Genomic DNA, 22,835 nt, shown 5'->3' on the forward strand with positions numbered 1-22,835 from the left:
TAATAGGGGGTATTCTTTTAGAATTTCTTCAATCTAGTTTGAATGAAAATTTTTGTTCTACTTAAAAAAGTCTTTTTACAATCAAGTGGGAATTCGCCCCCAACCTATTACAAAGAGAAGTAAACAAGATTATGAATATTTTTCATGATGGTGTTAATAAAGGGAAAAATGAAGACTTTTCTTTTTCTTCTTCTTCTTTTTTTTTGCCTTTAACTAGAGTCTAGAAAGACTTAGGGACTTTTATTAACCATTATAATTGCACTTTACTATATTTAAATGTAAATGAGCCCCGACCTATATTATAAAGAGAAATATGATAGACAAGATTAGGAGAGGTTCATTGGCGGAAGTTAACACATGGAAAATGTTTAAATATTTGATTTTTTTTTTTTTTTTTTAAAAAAAAAAACCAAAGTTGGGATGGGTAAATATGGCCATCCGAATAGTGGCGGTAGTAGCGGGTAAGTCTCACAAGAATGTCAAGGGTGAGAAAAGAGAGAATTTTAAATTTTTTATTGGCGTGCAGAAATTTGGCTCGTACATTAAAAAATAATAGGTTAAGATTATAGATATTGCAAATGATGCAATAGGCACGGTATTAAATGAAGGATAATATTGTAAATTTTATCTTTAAACATTAATGTTAAGATAATATTATCTTTCATTTTACACTAAATGGATACTCTTCATTTCAAATGCAATGGAGATGATCCTATTCCGTTTATTGAATTTTAAAAAGTGATTAATCACTCACTGAGATAAGCAAAAAAGAACAAATCAATTACTAGAGTTAGAAAAGGTAATAGAATCCATTAAACCCCAAGATTATTGAGTAGTTTGGCTACCTTCAAAGAGAAAAAAGCCAAAAAAAAAAAAAAAAAACTTGAGGGGTGAATCACCCTCAATGGCCATTGAATGGTTCAGCCACCTCCTCTAATTATCTCGATTCCTGTTGATGTAATACATTAAGGAATTCTATTTGACTTTTCTAAAGACATGAATTATTTTGTTTTTTTTTTGCTTACCCAAAAAATAATTAATCACTTTTTTAAAACTTAGAGAAACTGTTTATCAAAACACCAAACCACATAAATAAATAAAAATGCATTTATCCCTTCTTTTGTTAAAATAAAACGAGAAGTTGTAACTAGGACCGAGATGGGTAGCCCGGCCAGGCCCGGCCCGCAGACACGTGGAGCTGGCTCAAACTGGCAGCCTAGGCTACATTTGCAAAGGCAGTTGGGGAAAAGAGGTATAGGGCGAGAAATTGCAGAGAATGGGCGCAAATGGGCGAGAAGCGATGGTGTCTTCGTTGGTGTTGTTACTCTCACTGTCTCTGTCACTGCCGTCGATCTCTCTAGCTTACAGGCCTGGAGACATCGTCCCAATGAGCAAGATGGGTCAATACCACTCTGTTCGTGTTCATAAACCCCTATCAATCTCCACCCCTCTGCACACACACACGTGTATGATATTAGATTAGTGATATAATTTGTTGATCATTGAATCAATGTATTGTTGATTTCAGTCTAGAACTGTGTGGCAAGATGTGATTGGTCGACATTGTCCCATCTTTGCTGTTAATCGTGAGGTACCTTTTGAGTTTTCATCATTTAGGGTTTTCTTTTTCTTTTCTTTTCTTAAATGTTGATTTTGTTGCTTTGTGTACTGCGTAGGCGTTGATTCCGATTACAAAGCCCGTGGGTTACACGGGTGCTGATCCGTTCAAAATGTGAGGAATTTTTTAGGTTATTTTGGATATTTGTTGGTTGTTGTTGATTCTTAAGCGGTGTGGGAATTCGAATTCGTAAGAACATTGATTCGTTTGCAGATCGTTTCAAGTTGGAAGAGAAAAATTTCTGATTCCATGGCTTCTTGTGATAAATCGTAAGAGTTCTCAGGTTCCGATGATTGATGTGCATTTGGTAAGAACTGCCTTTAGTAAAAATTAGCATTTCTCATAATCATTCATCTTTTGAGCTTCTAATATAGATTTTCTATGATAAATCCTAACTGTTATTTCCAATTAAATGTTTCAGCATACAACATAGTGAGATACAATGAGTTTGGGAAAAATTAAGGATCCTTGAGGTGGTAAGGGTTGTAGAAAATTCTTCGAACCCAATCTATTAAACTGACATAGCCCAAAATGCTTGGATTTTAAAAAATGCACTTGAGAATGACATGGATTTTAGATACATGTAAGATTAATAGATTGGGTTATAAGAAATTCACTCAACTCACTTTGGAGGAAAACTTTGTCAATGTAGAAATGAAAAATTCTGAACCATTTTACTAAAAATAATTTTAAATTTTTTATAAAAGTTACCTAGGAAATCCAGAGGATCCCAATCAATGGAAAATACAAGCACTATTTCTGTCAATTTAATTGACTGTTTACTAATTCCTGCTGCATATTAACTTGAATGCTATGCAGAGGTACTCGGGAAGTGATTTGCATGGTGTCACTGCCAAAGTTCTGGATATGCCTCCCCACTGTACGTATTTCCACATAAGTTACTTATCAAGAAGGTTTCTCAATATATGTCTTCCTCTATATTGGTTTGCTAAACGACGAAGACAATCTCATATGGGAAATAGAAGTATCCCCTCCTATTTTTTTTTTCACTCCAATTCATTTCCTATTTGCGACTCAAAAGGGATGAAATGCCATTGTGGAGCACTGGAGCTTGAGAAACAATGTCCTGGTGCGAAATTCTGGAATAAGTGCTACAACTTAAGATTTTAGATGCTAAGGTGAAAAAGGGACGAACTTGATTTTAAGGCATTTTTGGGGAAAATAGTATCTTTGAGACCCAAAACAAAGCAAATAACATTCTAGGGCTTGAGAAATAATGTCTAGATGATATGCATTAATTAGTTGCTATCTATCGTCTGACTTTCTTAGATATAATCACACATTTATGGCTTCTGAGGATGAGCAAGCATGGTTGGTATTAGCTTATATGTGTGTCATTCTTGTCATTTGGCTTTGAAATTTGTTGAGCATCACATGATGTTTCTGCTTGTTTCTATATAGGGCCTAGAGCATATTTGGGATTGTGTTGGGAAATAGAGCTTTTAAAGCCAAAAATAACTTTTCAGAAAAAGCTTCATTTTAAAGTTTTTTTTCAAAGGTGCGTTTTGACAATTTTTAAAGTAAAAAAGTCATAAAAATACTTTTGGAATTTTTTACCAAACAAGCCAGTTTTTTGTTTGACATAACTTTTTAAGTACTAAAATAATTTTTAAGCTCCATAACGTAATCTCAAATAGGCTCTTAGTTCCTGATACAAGCTTTGCATAAATATTTTGACCTCGGCCATGTGAACACCGGTTTGCTATTCTGCCATGCTTTTATGAGGCTTAAATTCGGTCAAAATTCAAATGTTTTGCCTGGAGAGTGAAAGGCTGGGGGCAGTCTTTGGCTCTTATTTAAATTTCAAAGTACTTTTACATCTCTTGTATCTTACTGTAACTTGTGAAATTTTTTTTGCCTAGGGATTTTGTCCTGTATAATTCTCATTACCTTATCAAGTCTACTAGACAACTGTGTTGGGCGTTGAATAATTTCTTTTTTTGGTAAAGCACGTTGAATAACTTACAGTCAGGAAACTCCTGTATGTTATCCAAGAAACTTTGCTTAGAGCTATTTTAGATTACTGCCCCATTTTGTTGCTTTTTTGTCTTAGTTGTTCTATAGTGGATAAGAGAGCATAACTTAAACTTATGACAGTTAGATCATGTTTTTAGAATTAGTAGAGGATATGCTTGGTATGTGATAGAATAAATATTTCTGACAAGATTGATGTTCGGATACTTAATTGTGTACTGCAGCGTTCTCACTATGAATTAGACAAATATTTTATTGTCTTGACTTTAGAATACCATGATATGAGTTTTAAGTAAATTTTAATTCATTTTGCTGATTTTTGAGGAATTTAATCCTGTGTATTTACATATCTTTGTCTTTAACAGATGTTCAAATCCATCCAGACATTGGTAAGCAGTTCTGGGATCCTGAACATTGGCCAAAGCATGTGCTTGTTCGATACACATGGTCAGTGTGCTGGGAGTTGCATGTTTTAAACATTATATGTATGCGTTACTGGGTTCATGATGTTGCTGTTGTTTTTAGTAGTTACCATTATCTCTGTTTTCCCTAACTGTCTCTGATGGTGCTGTAACAATATAAAAATCCTAGATTGATCTGTTGAGTGTCTGATGAGTAGGCTCTTATACCTGCCCTACCACTAACTGACTAACAGCGGATTCTATGTAGATGTGCTCTGATGACATGGCAATATGGACCTCCTGTTGCTTTGTTCTTATCTGCTGTATTCTTGACTAGCATCAGATTTTTGTAGCTAATGAAATAATAAGTTTTGCTATTCCGTTATTGACGTTCTTATTAGGTGGCATTGTTTGGCTTTGCTCACCTTCTTTTGGTGGATCATTTTATTTTATTTTATTTTGTATTACAGTGAGGTACCCATATCAGCGTGAATGGTGTTTTCAAAACACTCTTGGATATGTTGAAAGGTGCAAAAAGTCTTAGTTGTATCTGCTTTAATGTTGGATTTGTTCGCATGTAGATGTTATATTTAATTTTAAAACATTATATTTGCTATAATCACAAAATTATTGAGACAAGTACAATATGTTTGGATGGTTGAATAAGTTATATTTTTTTCCTTGTTGAAATAAAGGGCGTATACATTGCTTGATCATGCTTTTTACCAGGTGTACCTTGAACATTTTGGAAGTCTGGCTTTTTGTTTCCTGCAAATTATAACAAACTTTTCTTAACGCTGTATTCTGATATATTACAGGAAGGAGCAATCAGAGATAGATGTTACTTCTGGATTCTATGTTTTGTTTGGATCAGGTAAAAACTTATTCTCAATTAGGAATTAGGTCTGGTGTTAGCAAAAAATAAATAAATGCCAGAATAATATGATTTTTAGAGGAGTGAGTAAACTCAATCAAAGGTCCTTTGACTCTCGGGTAATGCAAACTTCATCAGTTTGTGAAGTAATTAGAAATGAGCATGATTTATTCTCACTTTACTATTAAAAATATTTGTGTAAACCAGGGCTTATGCTGTCATTTATTCTCTCAATCTACGTCTTGCAATCATCACGGGAAAAATTAGCAAGGTATTATTTTTGCTCTTATTATGATGAAGCAAATCACTCAACTGTCAATTATTCAACTTGACTTAATTTTAAGGGCTAGCCTTCAAAGATTTGTGGTAGGATAGTTGGATCATTCTTGTGTTTTTTTTTTCTCGTTCGGCAATTTTCCTGAGAATGGGTATTTTCTGTCCTTTCCAGGTTTGTAAGGGAAACTGTTGCAGAAAGCAGCATGCCTGCAGGAGGAGTGGCAAAGGTTGAATAATGTGAACCCTAGGAAGTGTCAATACACCATACATATGTGCAAATATATCTTAAAGAAGTCCTTGAGATTTCTTGGGGAAGGTATCTCCCCACAAACACAAGTCTTTTCCATCCAAAATTTTTCTTTTTGCTCAAGGATCAATATCACTTGGTGTCTAAATATTTGTATGTCAAAGCCAGCAAGTGAAATTGAAATACGCCAAGGGTGTGGACAGTAGACAATTTAGTCAGTGAGAGTTAGGTTTTCTACAACTTATTTTTGCTTGGACTAAATGATTGTATTCAACGTGTAGTCTTTCACAGAAGAAGTACCTCAAGAAAATTTACCCACTCGAGGGGTTTAATAGCATTCAGCAATTTTTTTTTCTTAGCAGATTTCGATCTATGAATATGATATAGTTTGTCTACTGAGGAACAAATTTTTTCATCAAGGCATTATGCTGTGAACATCTTTTTCTAAGTCCTCTATTATGTTAATGTTGTATGATTCTTCTGATGGTTGTTGCACCATCAGCATTCAGCAACATGTATCACAGAATCTGTGGGTGGATTTTTTTGCACTGTGTATGACATCAAATTGAGTAATATGCTGGAATTTATATTTTTAACCTATAATGCAGACATGTCATTAACAGCTAATCCTTCAATTTTTATTTTATTTTATTTTATTTTTTAATAATGATTGATCCTAAGGTTGATTGTGACTGTCACATCAACATTGTATAAAATGGTTGTAAAATAAAAATATGTGCATATCAAATTATATTATTATGTTTTGCATAGAACTTGACCCATGATAGAGTAACCTACGAGATGCTACTTAATATGATTGAATTAATTAACTTGTTCTATAGACAATTTAATAGATGATGTGCTTATAAAAAATATAGTATGTATATTGGTTTATATTGATCCAACTTGTGGTTTCTAATCAAAGACTAGTTTTAGGTCAAGTCATTTATCACACTTATTTCATTTTAGCTGACTTTTTTTCCTTTTTCTTTTTTAAAGTAATTAACATGAAAAATCACTTAAAACACACAAAGTTAATTTTAACATATTCTTCTTTAGCTATTTGAGCCATTTAGAGCATACACGTACTAATTGGAGGGCATTATAAAAGAGTTGTCAACCAATTCTCCATAATAGTGAAGGTGGAGCATTTAAGGTCTACTCTTATTTTTATTTTTATTTTTTGGGTCTAGACTCGTCAGCAGGATTTTTTCTAAAAAAGAGAAGGAAAAAAAAAAGAAAAAAAAAAAAAAGAAAAGAAATTAAGAAAACGAGAAAGAAAAGCAAAGAAGAGTGGGGTTTGATTCTTGCTACGGAAACCTCCCCACTACAAATGAAAGAAATAAGGTAGATGATTAATCTTCAACCAATATGAACAAATTGATAGAAACCAACAATTCTTTGAACTGTGGTCCAATAATTTACATTAGAGTTGAATACCCCAAAACAACTGCATCAGACAAAGAACAAAAAGCTATGATACCCAATGAAATAAAAAAAATCAAAAGGCACAACTTTGGTAATACGCCTTGGCCTCCCTGACTAACAGATTAAAGACCTCAATAATGCACAGAAACATGATTAAGTTCGTAGGGTTGTGACTGGGTCAACAGTTCTTTAAATGATCAGAGGGAGAGATATTTTACCGGAACTTCGTACCTCTTCTCCTCTTTCCCCACATACAACTATGATACCCAATGAAATAAAAGAAATCAAAAGACACAATTTTGGTAGTACGCCTTAGCCTCCCTGAGTAACAAATTGAAGACCTCAATAGTGCACGGAAGCACGATTGGGCCGTCATTCTTAATATCAAGCTCATAGGGTTGTGACTGGGCCAACAATTCTTTAAATGATTGGAGGGAGAGATATTTCACCGGAACTTCATACCTCTTCTCCTCTTTCCCCACATACAATGCCACGTGACCTTTTAGAACTCGAACGGCATTAGCTTTCGCTTTCTTAGCCTTCGTGAGCCGTGCATAACGATTCTTGGGATGGATTCGCTCTAAGAACTCGAACAACCAATTGAAAGAATGCATGATTGTTACAAAGTTTCTAAAAGAACCCTAGAGAGAGAGAGAGAGAGAGAGAGAGAGAGAGAGAGAGAGAGAGATGGAGTGGGATAGAAGGAGAGTTACGAACCTTTCTGTTTCTTAAATAGTTAAGCCGTTCTCCAAACCGAATAGAAGAAGGTTCATTATTTGATTGGATGATAAAGCTTGAGTTCAGTTTCTGTTAAAACTGAACTTGTTCGAAATGTCTCAGTATGACACAAATTTTACGTAAATTAGGTGTCCATAAAATTTCCCGTGTATTCTGTGATTTTCACGTGCTAATAAAATAAATATATGTTTTTCACATGTTCAAAAATATTTCAATTTTATAAATTGGATTGAAAAATATTTAGAACACATGTCTCAATCTCAACGAGTTAAATTTCAGAAATCCTTGATTGGCTACGTTGTTATCATCCCGGGCATTAAATTAAAACGTTGATCTAGTAGAAAACTGTAGAGGGATTTATTTATCATGACGCGCGTGGCATAAACATAGATTAAAGCTGAGCTTTAAGTAGAAAGTTCTGATTCTACACGTAACGTTGTCATTGAAAAACCTAATCTTTTTATGACACGAAAGCCTAATCCTAGTCCTACTCGAACACCGCCTTGTATTCCTCCTTACTCCTTTGTGTGTGTATATATATATATATATACCGATCGATATAAGTACTATTTTAATTACCTTTGCGCTGAGAATTAATAATCTTACGTATGTACAATCTAATTAGCTTGGGAGTTTTTCTTTTGGTCCTTAGTGCGATATTTATATATAGATGGCTAAGATTCGAGAAGGGCTTCGTTGTCTCAAGGCGAAGCTACGGTTGATGTGTTTCAGAGACTCAGACTCCCCCCCCATGATCAAGAAAAAGATCATGGAAGAAAACCTCTTCCCCAGCGGGTTCTTCTTTCAGGTGGATGTGGATGTGGATGTGGATGATGAAAAGCGTAGACGATATTTGGTTCCCATCACATATTTGTCTTCCACAATGTTTCAAGCGTTGCTTAATCAGTTTCAGCCTCAGGAGGAGATTTTGGCGCAGAAGAAAGGTCCGATCACGTTATCTTGCTCCACGCAGATGTTTGAGTGGGTGCGGGATCTTGCTGCTGCCGAGAAGCTAGATTGACATGAAAATTGTTCATCAAGACAGACGTACGGCCAAGTTTATTACAGAAATATATATATAATTGTTTGTGCTATGTGTCTTTTTGATCAATTAATGAATTAATCCTTGGTTTTATTTGTTTGTTTTGTATTTTTCCTTATTCTAATTAGCAAACAAACCCTTGTTATATATATGTGTGTGTGTCGGTTGTTGAATAAATTTCCGTTGCTGTCGATCTCTTCTACTTTTACACACATTCAAATTAGCATGCATAGGGTTTATGACAAAGCATATAATGACACGTACACACCACCACTGATGGTAATTCTCCTTAAAGTTTCTAAAGAAAACCTTCGTGATTGTTCTTAGCAAAAGCATATAATGACACGTCCGATAGACCGCCAACGTTGCTCTTAGCAAAAGCAATATGATTTTGATCATTCATATAATTAGGCATCCAATTTAAATTAACTTTCCAGTAGAAAACTTTCAAATTATTTATTTACGACATGGCAATAACATTGAGATGTAGAAAAGTTATGGTTTTATTTTTATACACGTCAGCATAAAAAAAGAAAAAAAAGAAAAATATAGAGACTCCCATTTTACTTTTACTTTTTATACTTTTTGAAGTGTTAGCCACTTAGCCTTAGCCCCAAAAAAATTGTTGATGTGACACTATCATGTTGACAAAAAAATATTAACCTGGCTCCACGGGCTGCCGACTCTAACGAAATCTTCAAAGGTGATACAACCGTCAAATCATGTGATCCTAACCATCCCTACTGCATAGATCATCGGCTATTAGATTGGTTGCACATTTTTTTGTCTTGCCTACCACTGCCATGTCAAAGAATAACTATTTAAAATATGTCACATTAGCCGATGTACAACGAATGTAGTGAATAGCATTATTCAATCTTATTCTAACTTCTACTCATCCACATGGTTCATAACCTTTAAATTTGCACCCGCAGGATGGAGAATTTTACATATGTACGTACTAGTCTTAGGTTACAAGTTTCTTTTTGTCTTAATTAGCGTGGCACTTTTGATATTGTGTTATATAGATGGCTAAGATTCGAGAAAGACGACACCGTTGGATCAAGGAAAAGCTAAGGTCGAAGTGTATGCGGAGACGCTACGATCAAGAAAAAAGATGGAATGAAAACCTAAAACGCTTGAAACAATGTGGAACCACTCCCTCCTTTATATTGCGGTTGTAGATGGAGCTCCACCTTAAAAGGCTATCTGAGTTACTGTACATGTTCCTGCATCAACTAGGCACATGCATGATTTTGGAATGGGTGCAATTTAAATACTTTTATTTGTTGTTCAGGACAAGCAAACATTGTTTTCATTTTCTTTTTCTTTTTTCGAAGCAAACAAACCCTTGTAATTTTGTCAAGTTGTCGAATAAATTTACTCCGCTAGCTGTTTCTTCTTCTTCTTCTTCTTATATATATATATATATATAGCATGCATAGGGTTTATGAAATATGAGATAATTAAAAGCCTTTCTTATGTAAGTTTCCTGCATATATGCATACATAGAAATAATTAGGAAGATACATTAATTCTCTTTATTTGGACTAAAGAACTTCCAAGACAAACAGAAATTAGAAATTAAACCATCGCTAAAGAATTCTTCTTCTTTCTCTCGATCTTCTTCTTTTTCTTCTAAGAGGCCTTCGATCAGCAAGATCGATCCAAGAAGAATGATTCCTAGAAACACAAGTGTACGTTATTGGAGACGCGATTGCTAGCAACTTGTGTTAGAATATATAGAAAATATATAATATTTTCTGTATATTTGATAATTATCCTGATATCAAATATTCTCTATTTATGAGTTGATTATAATCAAATATTTGGATTGTAGTCAAATCAAGGGGATTTGATTACTTTACTTGTATTTAAATATTGTCCTATATATAAATAAGGACATTTGTATTGTAGACAAATCAAGTTAGTGAGTACAATGTAATTCTTAGGGGTATTTTTAGTGGTGGACGTAAGTGTCTAACACCAAACCACCTGTAAGTTCTTTGTGTTCATTTTCTCTCTTGCTTCCACTATAATTTTCGCATTATCATTATTTTCACATGGTATGAGAGCTATTTAACAACTTGAATGTTAGAAGAGTAATGGTAGAGACCAATTTTTTATCCTTTTAAAGCTGAGATGACTTTCAAAATCACTATTATATCAAAATTCAAGTATGATTCATCTAAAATTAAATGATGCTTTTGAAAACCACATCAGCTTTAAGAGAATAAAAAGAAGATAAAAAAATGGTTCATACCATTACTCATATTAGAATCATGATTTTTAGAAACGTCATGATGAGGCTGTACATGATAAAGTTTCTAAATCAAGAAACCCTCTACCTGATTTTGTTTGCGACAAAGTCTCTAACCCTAACAAGAGAGAGATATGGATCCTACGTACTGCTTTTTTAAATAGTTTCAACCAATTCTAATCCTCCTAGGATTATTATTTGATAGGCCAAAGTTGTTTTTAGTGAATTTTAATTTAGTAGAAAACTGTCAAAAGGATTTATTTATGACGTGGCAATTACATGGATTAAAGCTAAGATTTAACTAGAAAGTTCTCATTAATTCTACACGAAAATCAAATCTTAATTAACACGAAAATCTAATCCCTAGTCCCACTCGAACCCCACCTTGGATTCCTCCTTGGTGTGTATATACGTACTCGCCTCACGTCTTGTTTTAATTACCTTCGCGCTGAGATCAATTAATCTTACGTACAATCTAATTAGCTTGCAAGTTTTTCTTTTCGTCCTTTATATTTAGTGCGATATATATAGATGGCTCAGATTCGCGAAGGGCTTCGTCGTCTCAAGGCGAAGCTACGGTTGAAGTGTTTCATAGACTCAGACCCCCCCATGATCAAGAAAAAGCTCATGGAAGAAAACCTTTTCCCCAGCGGGTTCTTTCCGGTGGAGGTGGATGTGGATGATAAAGAGCGTAGAAGATATTTGGTTCCCATCACATATTTGTCTTCCACAGTGTTTCAAGCGTTGCTTAATCAATTTCAGGAGGAGATTTTGGCGCAGAAGAAAGGTCCGATCACGTTATCTTGCTCCACGCAGAAGTTTGAGAGGGTGATGATGGATCTTGCTGCCGCCAAGAAGCTCGATTGACGTGAAAATTGTTCATCAATCAAGACGTACGGCCAAGTTTATTAAAGAAATATAATTGTTTGTACTATATATGTAGCTTTTTGATCAATTAATGAATTCGTTGGTTTTATTTGTTTCTTCATGACAAGCAATCATTGTTTTGTATTTTTCCTTTTTTTAATTAGCAAACAAACCCTTGCTATATATGTCGGTTGTTGAATAAATTCCCGCTGCTGTCTGTTCTTCTTTTACGCATTTTCAAATTAGCATGCATGGGGTTTATGAAATAGGAAGACCGAATTAATGGAAATCAAGTCCAATCGCAAGCCAAATAAACCAATTGCTCTAACGTAAATAAATTTACATGCGATAATCATATAACATATGAGTAATTCCCTTTAAAACTAATGTGACTTTAAAATCAAAGTAATAATAATATAAGAAAGATTAACATCTTTTTTTAGAAATGTGATGTGGCTTTTAAAATCACCAATACATCAAAATTTAATAATGAATATATCAAATTTAATGGTAATTTTAAAAGTCACATCACATTTAGTAAGACTCAATGAAAACTCTAGTCTTCCTTATTAGGAGTGAAAAGGAATCGCCTACGCTAACCACCTAGGCGGTTAGTGGTTAATAACTCTAATAACCGTTAACCGCTTTTTAAAAGAAATTTTTTTTTTTAAAAAAAATTAATTGGTTTTTAAATAAATCAAAATGATATTGTTTCTATGATAATACGATAATATCAGACTACATACACTGTAATCGTGTAGGCGGTTAGGCAGGTAGCGGCGAGCGGTTATTAACCGCCCCCCCTTTTTACCACTATTCCTTATTGCTTTACTCTTAAAATCACCATTGAATTTGTGAATGATTTTAAAAGCCATACCCTAATGTAATTATGAAAGAAAAATGTTACATAATATACATACATCTCTTGTCCACCATGCATTGAATCTATAGAATTTACACGTGGTTTCACATATTCAATGATAAATTTACTTATCTCTTGTATGAAGATGATAAGAGATGGGTAAAAAATGAAAACTAAACATTTCTCATTTAATCGAAAGTTTTTTTATTTTTTATTTTCTTTTTTCTTGGGGTTCTTTTGTGCAAATATGGGATTGTTGCATCTAGACTAGAATTTGACATACATAGGGTCTCTAATGCAGATCCCAATTTTAATTAAAATATTAATTGAATACTATAAATAATGATATATAGTATAATATCAGAGCAAGAGATCATTTAACAGCATGAAACGTACACCCGCCTAAAGTAATTCTAAAATAGTTACTCTGGTGTGTATATTCCTTTCTCAGAAAATTCTCTGTTTTTTAAAAAAAAATAAAAATTCAAATATAAAAAATGGGATTGTTGCGTTTCACGTAGAATTTGACATACATGAACGGAATAAGCTATAGGGATGTCACCATATATATATATATATAGAGAGAGCATACATAGAAATAAGCCGCAAGATTCTTTATTTGAACTAATTAAAAACGCCGTCAAATCTCCACAAAGAAAGAGAGCAAGGTAGAAAGATAGAAATCAATCTTCGACATGATAGAATGAAATAAATCTTCTATAAAGAATTCTTCTTCTTCTTCTGGAAAGAAATCTTCTTCTTCTTCTTCTTCTTCTTCTTCTTCTTCTTCAAAGAAATATTCCTTCTCTGCTAAAATTTTGATCAGCGCCGCCAGCAAGATTAACGATGAAATAATGAATATGGCTAGAAACGCCATTGATAGAGACATGATTGTTAGAAACTTGAAACTGTACCGTACGTGAGCCTGATTGTTTGTGACAAACTTAACCCTAACATAACAACAAGAGAGAGAGTGAGAGACATAAAAGAGTGTCATGGACCCTACTGGTTTCTTAATTATATAGTTTCAACCAAGTTCGATCCTAGTTAAACTAGGAGTATTATTTGATTGGCCCACGTGTTATTAGCATTGAGAAAATACGATTTTGACCCATCATCTTAGGCATCCAATTAAAACTTTTCTATTTGGCAAAAAAATAATAATAATAATAAATAAACTTTTCTAGTAGAAAACTATCAAATTATTTATTTATGACGTGGCAATAACATGGCCCAATGGACCGTTAATGACAATCAAATTCTAAAAGTGTGGGTTAAGCTCATTAAGCCCATTGATTTGAGCCGAACCGGATTCCAATTGGGCTAGGAACTCTGTAGCTTCAGTTTGGGTTGCACAGTACGGCCCACGAATTGGAACTAATTAAACCAGTGGCTTTAACGTATAGGGGCCTGGCTATCGCAATTCTGAAATATTTAAGGGAAAATATTCTAAAATCCTCTTGTAAATTATTATTTTTCGATTTCTAGTTTTAGACTCAATTTTTTTTTTTTTTTTTTTAATAAAAAATGGTGTAGTTGTAGTTTTATATCATTTTTATTATTTATTTGAGGAAAGAATAGACGAATGTCTGTTTCGTTTGGTAATACTTTTTAAAGGGTTTTTTTATTTTTATTTTTTTAATTTGAAAAAAATGTTATGATATGACGTAAAAGTAAAAGTAGTTTTATGTGTTTTTCTGTTTTGGATTGTTTAAAAATATTTTATTTTGAAAACAGAAAACAAAAGCAAAAATAAAATAGCTTTGACAAACTAAGCCCAGATTTAAAATCTTTATAAACTAATTGGGTTTTAAAATGGCCAAATTAAAAACAGGAATCTAAAAGGGGAAAAAAAAAAAATCTATAATATTTTCTCACTGTTTAATCCGACCAGAAAAGAAAAAGAAATCTGTAATTTTGATGTGCGCACCAATAAATTAAAAAAGAAATATCACGAGCTCATTTTATGTAAATGATAGAAAGGAGTTCTATAGGGTAAATTTGATAAGTTAATTAGAAAATACCACTATTTTAAAACTCCTTGAAATCACTGAAAATATTAATTGTATATAAAAAATTCGTAGGTTTCCCACTTTGTTTCGCAAATGGTCTATTAGGATTTGAAGTTTGGATTATTATTATTATTATAATAATTATAATAAAATTAAATACCTTATATATGTAAGGATTCATCAACTGCAAAGTAGTCACTTTAGTAGAGTTCAAGCATGCATTAGCTAAAGTTCAAAACTTTAGCACGTTTAAAAGAGGTGCATCACATTTCTGATCGTGCATGTGAGGTCCCAAAAACACACTTTTCCGTAGAATTTTATGGGCATTTTAGATGAAGCTGGACTGGTTGAGATTGAAATATATATTTCATATGGGTTTAATTCCAACTAGAACCAAATCCAAATTGGTCCCCGACCACTAGGGAGATTCATGGTACTTTCCCGAATAAAAAAGTTAGCAACTAGAATAATTTATTGCCCTAATGACGTAAAAGAGTAATTAAGGATATGGTATAAAAATAAAAGAAGGTAATTAATATATATTGTTGTTCTGCTGGATCTTGGGGTGAACAATTTGGTAATCAAAAGGTCGGTTGACATCATTACAGAGGCACTAAGCTAAGGCATATCCCTTTTGGAGTTCCAGATTAAACAAGGTCTGGAGTAGTCGGGAAATTATTTTATATATATATATGAGAAATGTATACAACCTTTGGGCCAACGTGAGAAAACATTATTATTATTCCGAGGAAAAAGAAAATTAATTAGAACGTCGTAATTTACGAAAAAACATAATCATGTCAGTTAATACTCTGTAGTAGTTTCTGTAGCCTAATCATGTGAACAACCAAGTGTTTTTTATATTTCATGTGATAATGTATTTTAGTTAATTAGTGGGACATATAAAATTTTCCCTTGTCCCCCGCAATGAACAATGCAAGCAGCCCACAATGCTTTTCTTTGGGGAAAACAATGACGATTTAATAATAATTTGTTTCATCCTTTTTGGAGGGAAACAATGATGGCTCACCTCTCTACTTCATCTTCTCACAAAGGATTCTACAATTTTAAAAAATTATAAAATTTTAAATTATATAAATTAAGATTGTTTCTTGCACTGAGCGTTTATTCTTTAATAAATCATAAGACATTTTTGGCTTAAAACTTTTTTACAACATAAAGCGTAATAACCTAATAATATATACTCGATCAATTCTCATTGATAACATGTTACATTCTTAATATGTAGCATTTTTCGCTACGTACGTTCGATGTAAGAAATGGCCTTCATTTGTAGAAAATCCTTAACGACTTAAGAAAAAACACTAATTATATAAGCGTTATTTATCACTTTAAAAAGACAAATCAATTTAAAAATCTCTAATAAATCCAAATTCTACTTAATAAAGAATTAGCGTGGGACTTAGACCCTATAAATACCTTTATAATCTATCAATTTTATATAAATTATTTATGTTTGCAATGTGGGACTAGATGTGGGAAAAAGAAAGAGGGACAAAACAAATGATATAGCTCCATTATAAAGTGTAGTTCCAATTTAATAAGTTGGGTGTAAAGTTTGGAACAGCAAGAATGCATATGAGTGTGGTTTAGTTAGTTTAAATTTGGCATCTTCGTACTGTCTGATCATGTGGACACAGGATTAAGGTAGCACGCCTATGTACGGCCATCCTGTTCTTTGCTTTTTATCTTTTTTCCTGCCCACTTCTTTGCTTTGTTTCTAAGAGGGAAATGCAAAGATAAAACACATCCATCTAAAAGTGCAGGTCTACCATACTGTGTTCAACACTCGCCTTACCGAATCCCGGCTCCGACACCGCCATTATGGAGATTTATTATTTAGTGAGTATTTTTTTTTAATGACAATATATACCACTCAATCTAAAAGATTAAATTAATGGGTTTGAACCTAATTTCCTCCTCAAGTTATTGCCATGTCAGCTTTACCATAAAGATGTTGGGTTCAATACTCGCCTTGCTGGACCATCGGCTCTAATACTATTGTTGGGAAGATCCGTTCTTAAAGGAAGGTATTTGACTGTGACTAGAATATATAAGACATGTTAGGATATTACTCAATTCAAAAGCTTAAACTAACGAGTTTGGTCCAAATTGGATTTTATTAACTATTTATTTTTATTCTTATGATATGTTTATGATATGAGATTTTTTAAATTATTTTTTACTCACACCTGTATCCGCTTATGATATGTTTATAATATGAAATTTTTTTAATTAGTTTTTACTCACACGTGTATACGCAACAATAAGTACATGCAACAAAAAGATATAACTAGTGCCAATTATTGGAGGAATATTTGTTGCAGAAAGCTGCCACCTCTACCTATGCCTAGTTCTAGGTTTAGTAAGAAGACAATTCACTTGAAAGGGCTAGAGCTCCATGGTTACTTGAGTAGTGTGCTAATCACCACATTTGAAGGATTTCTCCACTCTCTTTTCCCTTCAAATTCACTATAATTGTTCATTAATATCATTTCTAGATTGTTTTGATTTAAAATATTTTCCAAAAAACATTTTCTTTATTTTCTGGTGTTTGGTATGACTGAAAATCATGGTCAAATCAAAAATATTTTCAATTAACTAGGAAAACTTTCTTTAATCCCCGTAAAATGGTTTCTATATTTTAAAACCTGTAAACTATTTTTCGAATTAGACCTTCTCCTTCTCACATGCGCTCTCTTTCATAGTTTATTACAAAGAAATGCGTCATTGAATAAAACAAGTACAACATTGATTGAGATCATGTCTAATACCTTTAATCTTTATCATTATTTTAAATGAACGGTCACATCACATCATCTCAAAAATTTGCATTGCATTTTTAGCACAATTGCCTCATCTCTTTGTCCACCACCACCACCTTTCCACCACAATCGAGCTTTTATTCCGTTACCTTCTTTATTGTCACCCCATCGTGCAAGGTGACGGAACCACCCTAAGTATTGCACAGTATCTCAGTCCGTACAACACATATATAGAAGTAATGGAATATGAAAATGCATTAGTTTGGTTTTAGCTGCCTTGTCATAAAAAATAATAATAATACCACCCAGAAAATATATATATATGGGACCCTGAATAACAGAATAAGTACCATGTGACCCCAATGATCATCAGCCTAGAAAAAGTCCTATGTGCAACTGTTGACAACATAATTAAGCAGCAGCATCAACTTGTTATTAACAACAGTAGACACCATAATTAATTAAGCAGCGGCATGAGCTTCTTATTGGACACTAAGTGAAAGAATATCCATATCGTTGCTTATGATGTAGCAAGAGCAGAGGGACCAAATGACAAAATTTATTGAAATCTGTCGCTTTTGAAGACATTCAATAAACTGAGACTCCTGAACCTAACAATTCTGATGCTTGTGTGGGGGAAAGGGGACATCATGAGCATGAAGACCTATCAATTTGCTTCGCCAACACAAATAATTGAAGCTACAAAAACCATTAAAAAGGATATAAAGGTGATTGAGAGAAACTGCAAAAACTTGATTTGTACTTGGTCCCTTTACTTTGATTTGTTTATAGCTTCATAACAATCGCACGCATCTGTCCTAATTAACCATCACTTTACTCTTATTTCTTGTTCTTTCTAAGTAACAATGTCGCGCACCAATTCTTCTGACATTTGATTTGATAGTCGCGACCATCGTATCTTCTTGATGGAATGGACGTGACCGCTACCTCATGGTGGTTGAAGGTGGCATTAACGAGAAGATAAAGGTCACGTCCGAAAATAAAGAGATAAAGAATAAAATGAAAATATGTATGGTATTACTCTTTACTCACAGGCAACGCAGTCCTTATAAGCATCACTTTTGCTAATGAAAAAGTTATGTCGACATAATGATTCCTATATTTAGAACCCAAAGCTATATATCACTCCATAGTGTTAAAAGTCCAAGAATATCCTTAAAATTACCAAATTAAAGACCAACCACATGGGACTATCACCTGAAGGCTAAAACTTTCAAGTGAGCTCTTCTCTCTCTTCGCTCTCTAGATAACTTTTTTTACCGTTAAGCTTCATTTTGAGCGCCAACTGGAAATGAGGGAAGAGTTCAACCAGATTTGTTGTGCACCCACTCCCTCCGCCACCAACATGCCTCCTTTCCACCTTTTCGTCATCCTTGAATCCACCCTATGATTACTCCCTCCGCCGCGCGTGCACCTCATGCGCCGCCACAGCCCGCATGCCCGGCCTAATCACATGATTTGATGTTAAAAAAGGTTGTGTTCAAAGTGTCAAAAAGAAAATAATTAGAGCTGCTCCACTCACTATTTTTCATTTGTTAGTATTATCATAGGTTTAGATTAATTTAAATCAGAATTTTAGAAAAAGTTAGTTGAAGAGGACAAAGACCGGGGAAAGTAGAAATATTCCTCTTTCCACTTGTGGTCCGGTTAGTCAATCGGGTCCCCCTCCACCCCAACCATTTCTCTCGTACTTGTCTCACTGGCACAACCTTTAGAATGAACCTTCTTTTCTAAGTAACCCACACAATGAACTTTTCCAAAAATAAAAAGAATGAATGTGAAGAACCACTTGACCGCACGCCTAGTCCCAGATCAAATGCTAGCCTGCAAAACAGGAAGAAGATTAAGCACGAAAATTACCTTGCCGGCGTTCCAGTGATACTTAAGCTAGAATTGGACTAAAAACGGTAATGCACTTAATTAAATACTTGCCTTCTCAAAGCTGATGTGCCCGTTTCTCTAAGCTTAGCCGGGCTTAGCCTACCTGTAATACCGGTTTGGGACGAGCCTTCTTGAGCTAATTATGGGTAGAAGAGGTCCATTCCCTAAGAAACTATTTTTTAATACACCAGAATGGATTCTAAACATGCAACATGGTGCAATAGCTACTAAAAAGTTCAAATAAATTTAGTAACAAAATGAGTAGTTAGGCAAGAAACACATTAACAAGGCCTTAATCTAAGGAAGTAATAAAATAGGGTAATATTGCCCTATTGGTGGAGGAAAGTTCCATCATACATCGTTACTTTTCTAAATTGCAATGTAGGCAAACTTTTATCCTTACCTGTAGAGATGAAATCTTGCAAATACACAATTTAATCATGATAGTCTACCTGGAAAAATAATAATGAAATATATATATATATATATATATATATATATATATATATATATACCTTATGTACTGATCTTACGCATTGATACGACAGTGTGATATAGTACTATAGTACTGTCATGTTAACACTTTTTTTTTTTTTTTTGCGCGCACTAGCTTTCTCCCTCTTTGTTGATCATCACCACTCCTAACTACTACGTGGGGTGATCTTGAGCACCAAATTTAATGTCAAACAAACCGACTTAGTGTAGTTCGTTTAGCACTAGATCAAAGAGTAGGGTGATCGGATCTTGCTCGAGAAAGGTGATCACGACTACTATGGTTCAAAGGGGTAGTGTGACGGCCACCTTCAAGAGTTTGGTGAGAGTAAACAACCACTCTCATATTGTTACGAGAATAAAGTTTTATGCGGAACATATTATAATATATTAAAATATGTGATACGGTATGATATTTTATTGTGTTTATTTTTATTTGATATTATCTTTATTTTATTTCAGGTAAGAGTCTTGATGACTCAGCCCTAGAAAATATTGTAATAATTTGCTTATTTAAATGTCATTATGTTATGAATAAAAAAATCAAAAAATTAATCCAAATTTTATGTTTGAAAATATTTTAGGTTCCCTTTAACGAATTTAAAGGGTTTAGGTTTCCTCAAAACCTAATAATCTATCTCATTACGTATATATAAAAACATTCAAGTAACACATAGCTACAAAAAGGATGGTCATCCACCCATGAGGGTGAATGAGGATAATTGTTTGGCTACCCTTCAATAACGACGAAAGAAACTTTGTTTGTGCTAGCTGATTGATGTGGTAGTATCATGTCAAGGCAAGGCACACTAATATTTCTAAATTATATAAAATAAAAAAAATTAAATGAATGAAACTTTGATTTAATGAGATGAGAAAAAATTAATTTAAGGAGAAACTTCACTTTGGCCTCCTGAACTTTTACCCGATTTTACAAACCCCTCATGAACTTTCAAATCTCTCATTTTGGACCGTTGAACTTTCAATTACTCTCAATTAGAACATTTCCGTTAATTTTAGCCGTTAAAAAAAAAAAAAAAAAAAAAAACCAAAATGTCCTTGATTTTCATTTTTTTAAATAAAATAAACGTTTTGTAAGTTGAAATTTTATACAAAAGTTAGGGGTATAAACGTCATGTAACGTTTAAAATCTGACGGAGAGATCCACATTGAGAGTAATTAAAAGTTTAGGGGTCCAAAATTAGAAATTTAGAAGTTCAGAAAAAATTTATAAAATCGAGTGAAAATTTAGAGGGCCAAAATAAAAATTTCCTTTAATTTAATCATTTGATCGATATATGTAATCATATATTATACTTGGCTACTTGCACGATCACTTCCTTACATGCTTTGGACGCTCGTGTAAATATTAATTACCTCAAAATATTATAACACTACTTTTGTCGGGGAAAAAAAAGTTCACATGGTCCGGTGGAAAAGGCCAAAGTAACCACGTATTTAATGCGTGTGTGGGAGAATGATTCCCATGAGTTTAGATTGTACCTTTGATTCCAACCACCTTATATCAAATGATTATGTTCTCTCTTTTAGAATAACAAGTGAAAAAAGCACAAGCTATGATTGTTTAATTAGGGGAATTTTTTCGCGGATGGTGCAACGAAGAAACAGCCTAGCATAAGAACCCTCTAATGGAGCAAATCAACACTATTCCTGTGCGGGGAAAATCATGTGACTTCCCTTCCTTTCTCCCTCAACTTGCACTCCTCTACTTAACATGTAATATCATTCGAAAAATAGACGGTTTGAAAACAATACTCTAGCAATCGACCGAAGTACAACTGCCGAACAACCCCCTTTCATTCATTTCAACTATATTTAAGAACTATATGACCAAGTTCAGTGGCAAATACACATAGAGGCGGGCAGGGGCACCCGCTCCTGGTAAATTTTTTTTAAAAAAATATTTTTACACCCAAATTGTCTACTAGCCCCTATAAAATAAACTCAAATTTCATATCTTTGACACTTTAGCCCCTATAAAACCTAGCCCAATCCAAATTTCGGCCCAAAAACTAGAATAAATTGAAAGAGACGGTGTTTTATACTACTTTTTACGGTTTTACCTATTATGCTACCACAAAATTTTTCTTTTGTGCTTGTTTATCATTGTTGGCTGCTACGACGCCGTGATTCTATTCTATGAAGTCTGTGATGAAAGTTCTCATGTCTGAGATAGCAATGAGTCGTTTTCCGCATGCCGCAATTTCATTATACTTTATTATTTTATTTCTGCCCCTACTAAGATAAATTTCTGGATCTACCACTGACCAAGTTGTCTGTTTACTTTCGAAAGATGTTTGGATGGTACATTAGTTTCTTCCCTTTAAAAAGTCAAGGTTTCTCGTATTATATGACACTAAGAGACTACTGAAATAAGCCGTTGTAAGTGCAATATATATAATATTATACAATATTGTTTGGTAATGGAGTACTGTATTTTACATATAAGTTATATAACTCTAAAATAAATAAACCGCTATGAGTGGTCTAAGTCAAGAGATCGAAATTAGGCAAATTTCGTATTACAAATTGAATTAAATTAAGCTAGAATGTATGTATATTAATTAAGCACCGTAATTTGTCTTTTTTTTTTCAAAGATATCTAAGATAAAACTTTGTATGCGCAACTAACCACATGATTATATTTTATCCTAACACACGAGCAAACCCAAAGCACTTGTCTTTAAGCCCCATCTAACCAACTCCCACTCAAATATATATAAAGCATGATGTGATTTACAATTGAGTAAACAGAGAAGGCATCCATAATTTATTTCATCTTTTATTGGATCCTCCCCAAACCCTCCCAAAAGAAATTAAAAAAAATTAAAAAAATTAAAAATTAAAATTTTCATTAACCATTAATTAACGTATAATGCTATCTCCACTAATTTACTCATTTCCTTTTCGGTGATTGACAAATTGACATTACATAAGACAATAAAGTTAAATTGAAGCAGTAATCCGTTTGCTTAAAATATTACACAAGGATCCGGAACAGCATATATATATAG

At 33.4% G+C, this 22,835-nt stretch overlaps 2 protein-coding genes across 2 annotated transcripts; one reads left to right on the forward strand and one right to left on the reverse strand.

Moving 5' to 3' along the window:
* The first annotated feature begins 1,228 nt into the window (after nt 1-1,228).
* Nucleotides 1,229-5,765, forward strand: LOC132162562 (uncharacterized). The gene is made up of 9 exons (XM_059572809.1): nt 1,229-1,414; nt 1,529-1,591; nt 1,677-1,732; nt 1,832-1,925; nt 2,438-2,498; nt 3,979-4,060; nt 4,833-4,888; nt 5,096-5,159; nt 5,337-5,765. The coding sequence occupies exons 1-9, from the start codon at nt 1,277-1,279 to the stop codon at nt 5,398-5,400; spliced, it is 678 nt and encodes a 225-aa protein (XP_059428792.1). The 5' UTR covers nt 1,229-1,276; the 3' UTR covers nt 5,401-5,765.
* A 1,271-nt stretch (nt 5,766-7,036) lies between these two features.
* On the reverse strand, nt 7,037-7,453 carry LOC132162506 (auxin-induced protein X15-like). Its single transcript, XM_059572740.1, has 2 exons — nt 7,181-7,453; nt 7,037-7,096 (listed from the first exon to the last, which is right to left on the reverse strand). The coding sequence occupies exons 1-2, from the start codon at nt 7,451-7,453 to the stop codon at nt 7,037-7,039; spliced, it is 333 nt and encodes a 110-aa protein (XP_059428723.1).
* Nucleotides 7,454-22,835: the final 15,382 nt, after the last annotated feature.

Source organism: Corylus avellana, chromosome ca9 (genome assembly GCF_901000735.1).
Source record: "Corylus avellana chromosome ca9, CavTom2PMs-1.0".
Lineage (NCBI taxonomy): Eukaryota > Viridiplantae > Streptophyta > Magnoliopsida > Fagales > Betulaceae > Corylus > Corylus avellana.

Bases quoted from the DNA above. Each gene is read 5' to 3' on its own strand.
- LOC132162562 (XM_059572809.1), top strand. From the start codon at position 1,277: ATGGGCGCAAATGGGCGAGAAGCGATGGTGTCTTCGTTGGTGTTGTTA. The intron at 4,889-5,095 runs GTAAAAACTTAT...TGTGTAAACCAG, and splicing joins CTATGTTTTGTTTGGATCAG to GGCTTATGCTGTCATTTATT. The intron at 5,160-5,336 runs GTATTATTTTTG...TGTCCTTTCCAG, and splicing joins TCACGGGAAAAATTAGCAAG to GTTTGTAAGGGAAACTGTTG.
- LOC132162506 (XM_059572740.1), bottom strand. From the start codon at position 7,453: ATGCATTCTTTCAATTGGTTGTTCGAGTTCTTAGAGCGAATCCATCCC. The intron at 7,097-7,180 runs GTCTTCAATTTG...TGGGTATCATAG, and splicing joins TGCTTCCGTGCACTATTGAG to TTGTATGTGGGGAAAGAGGA.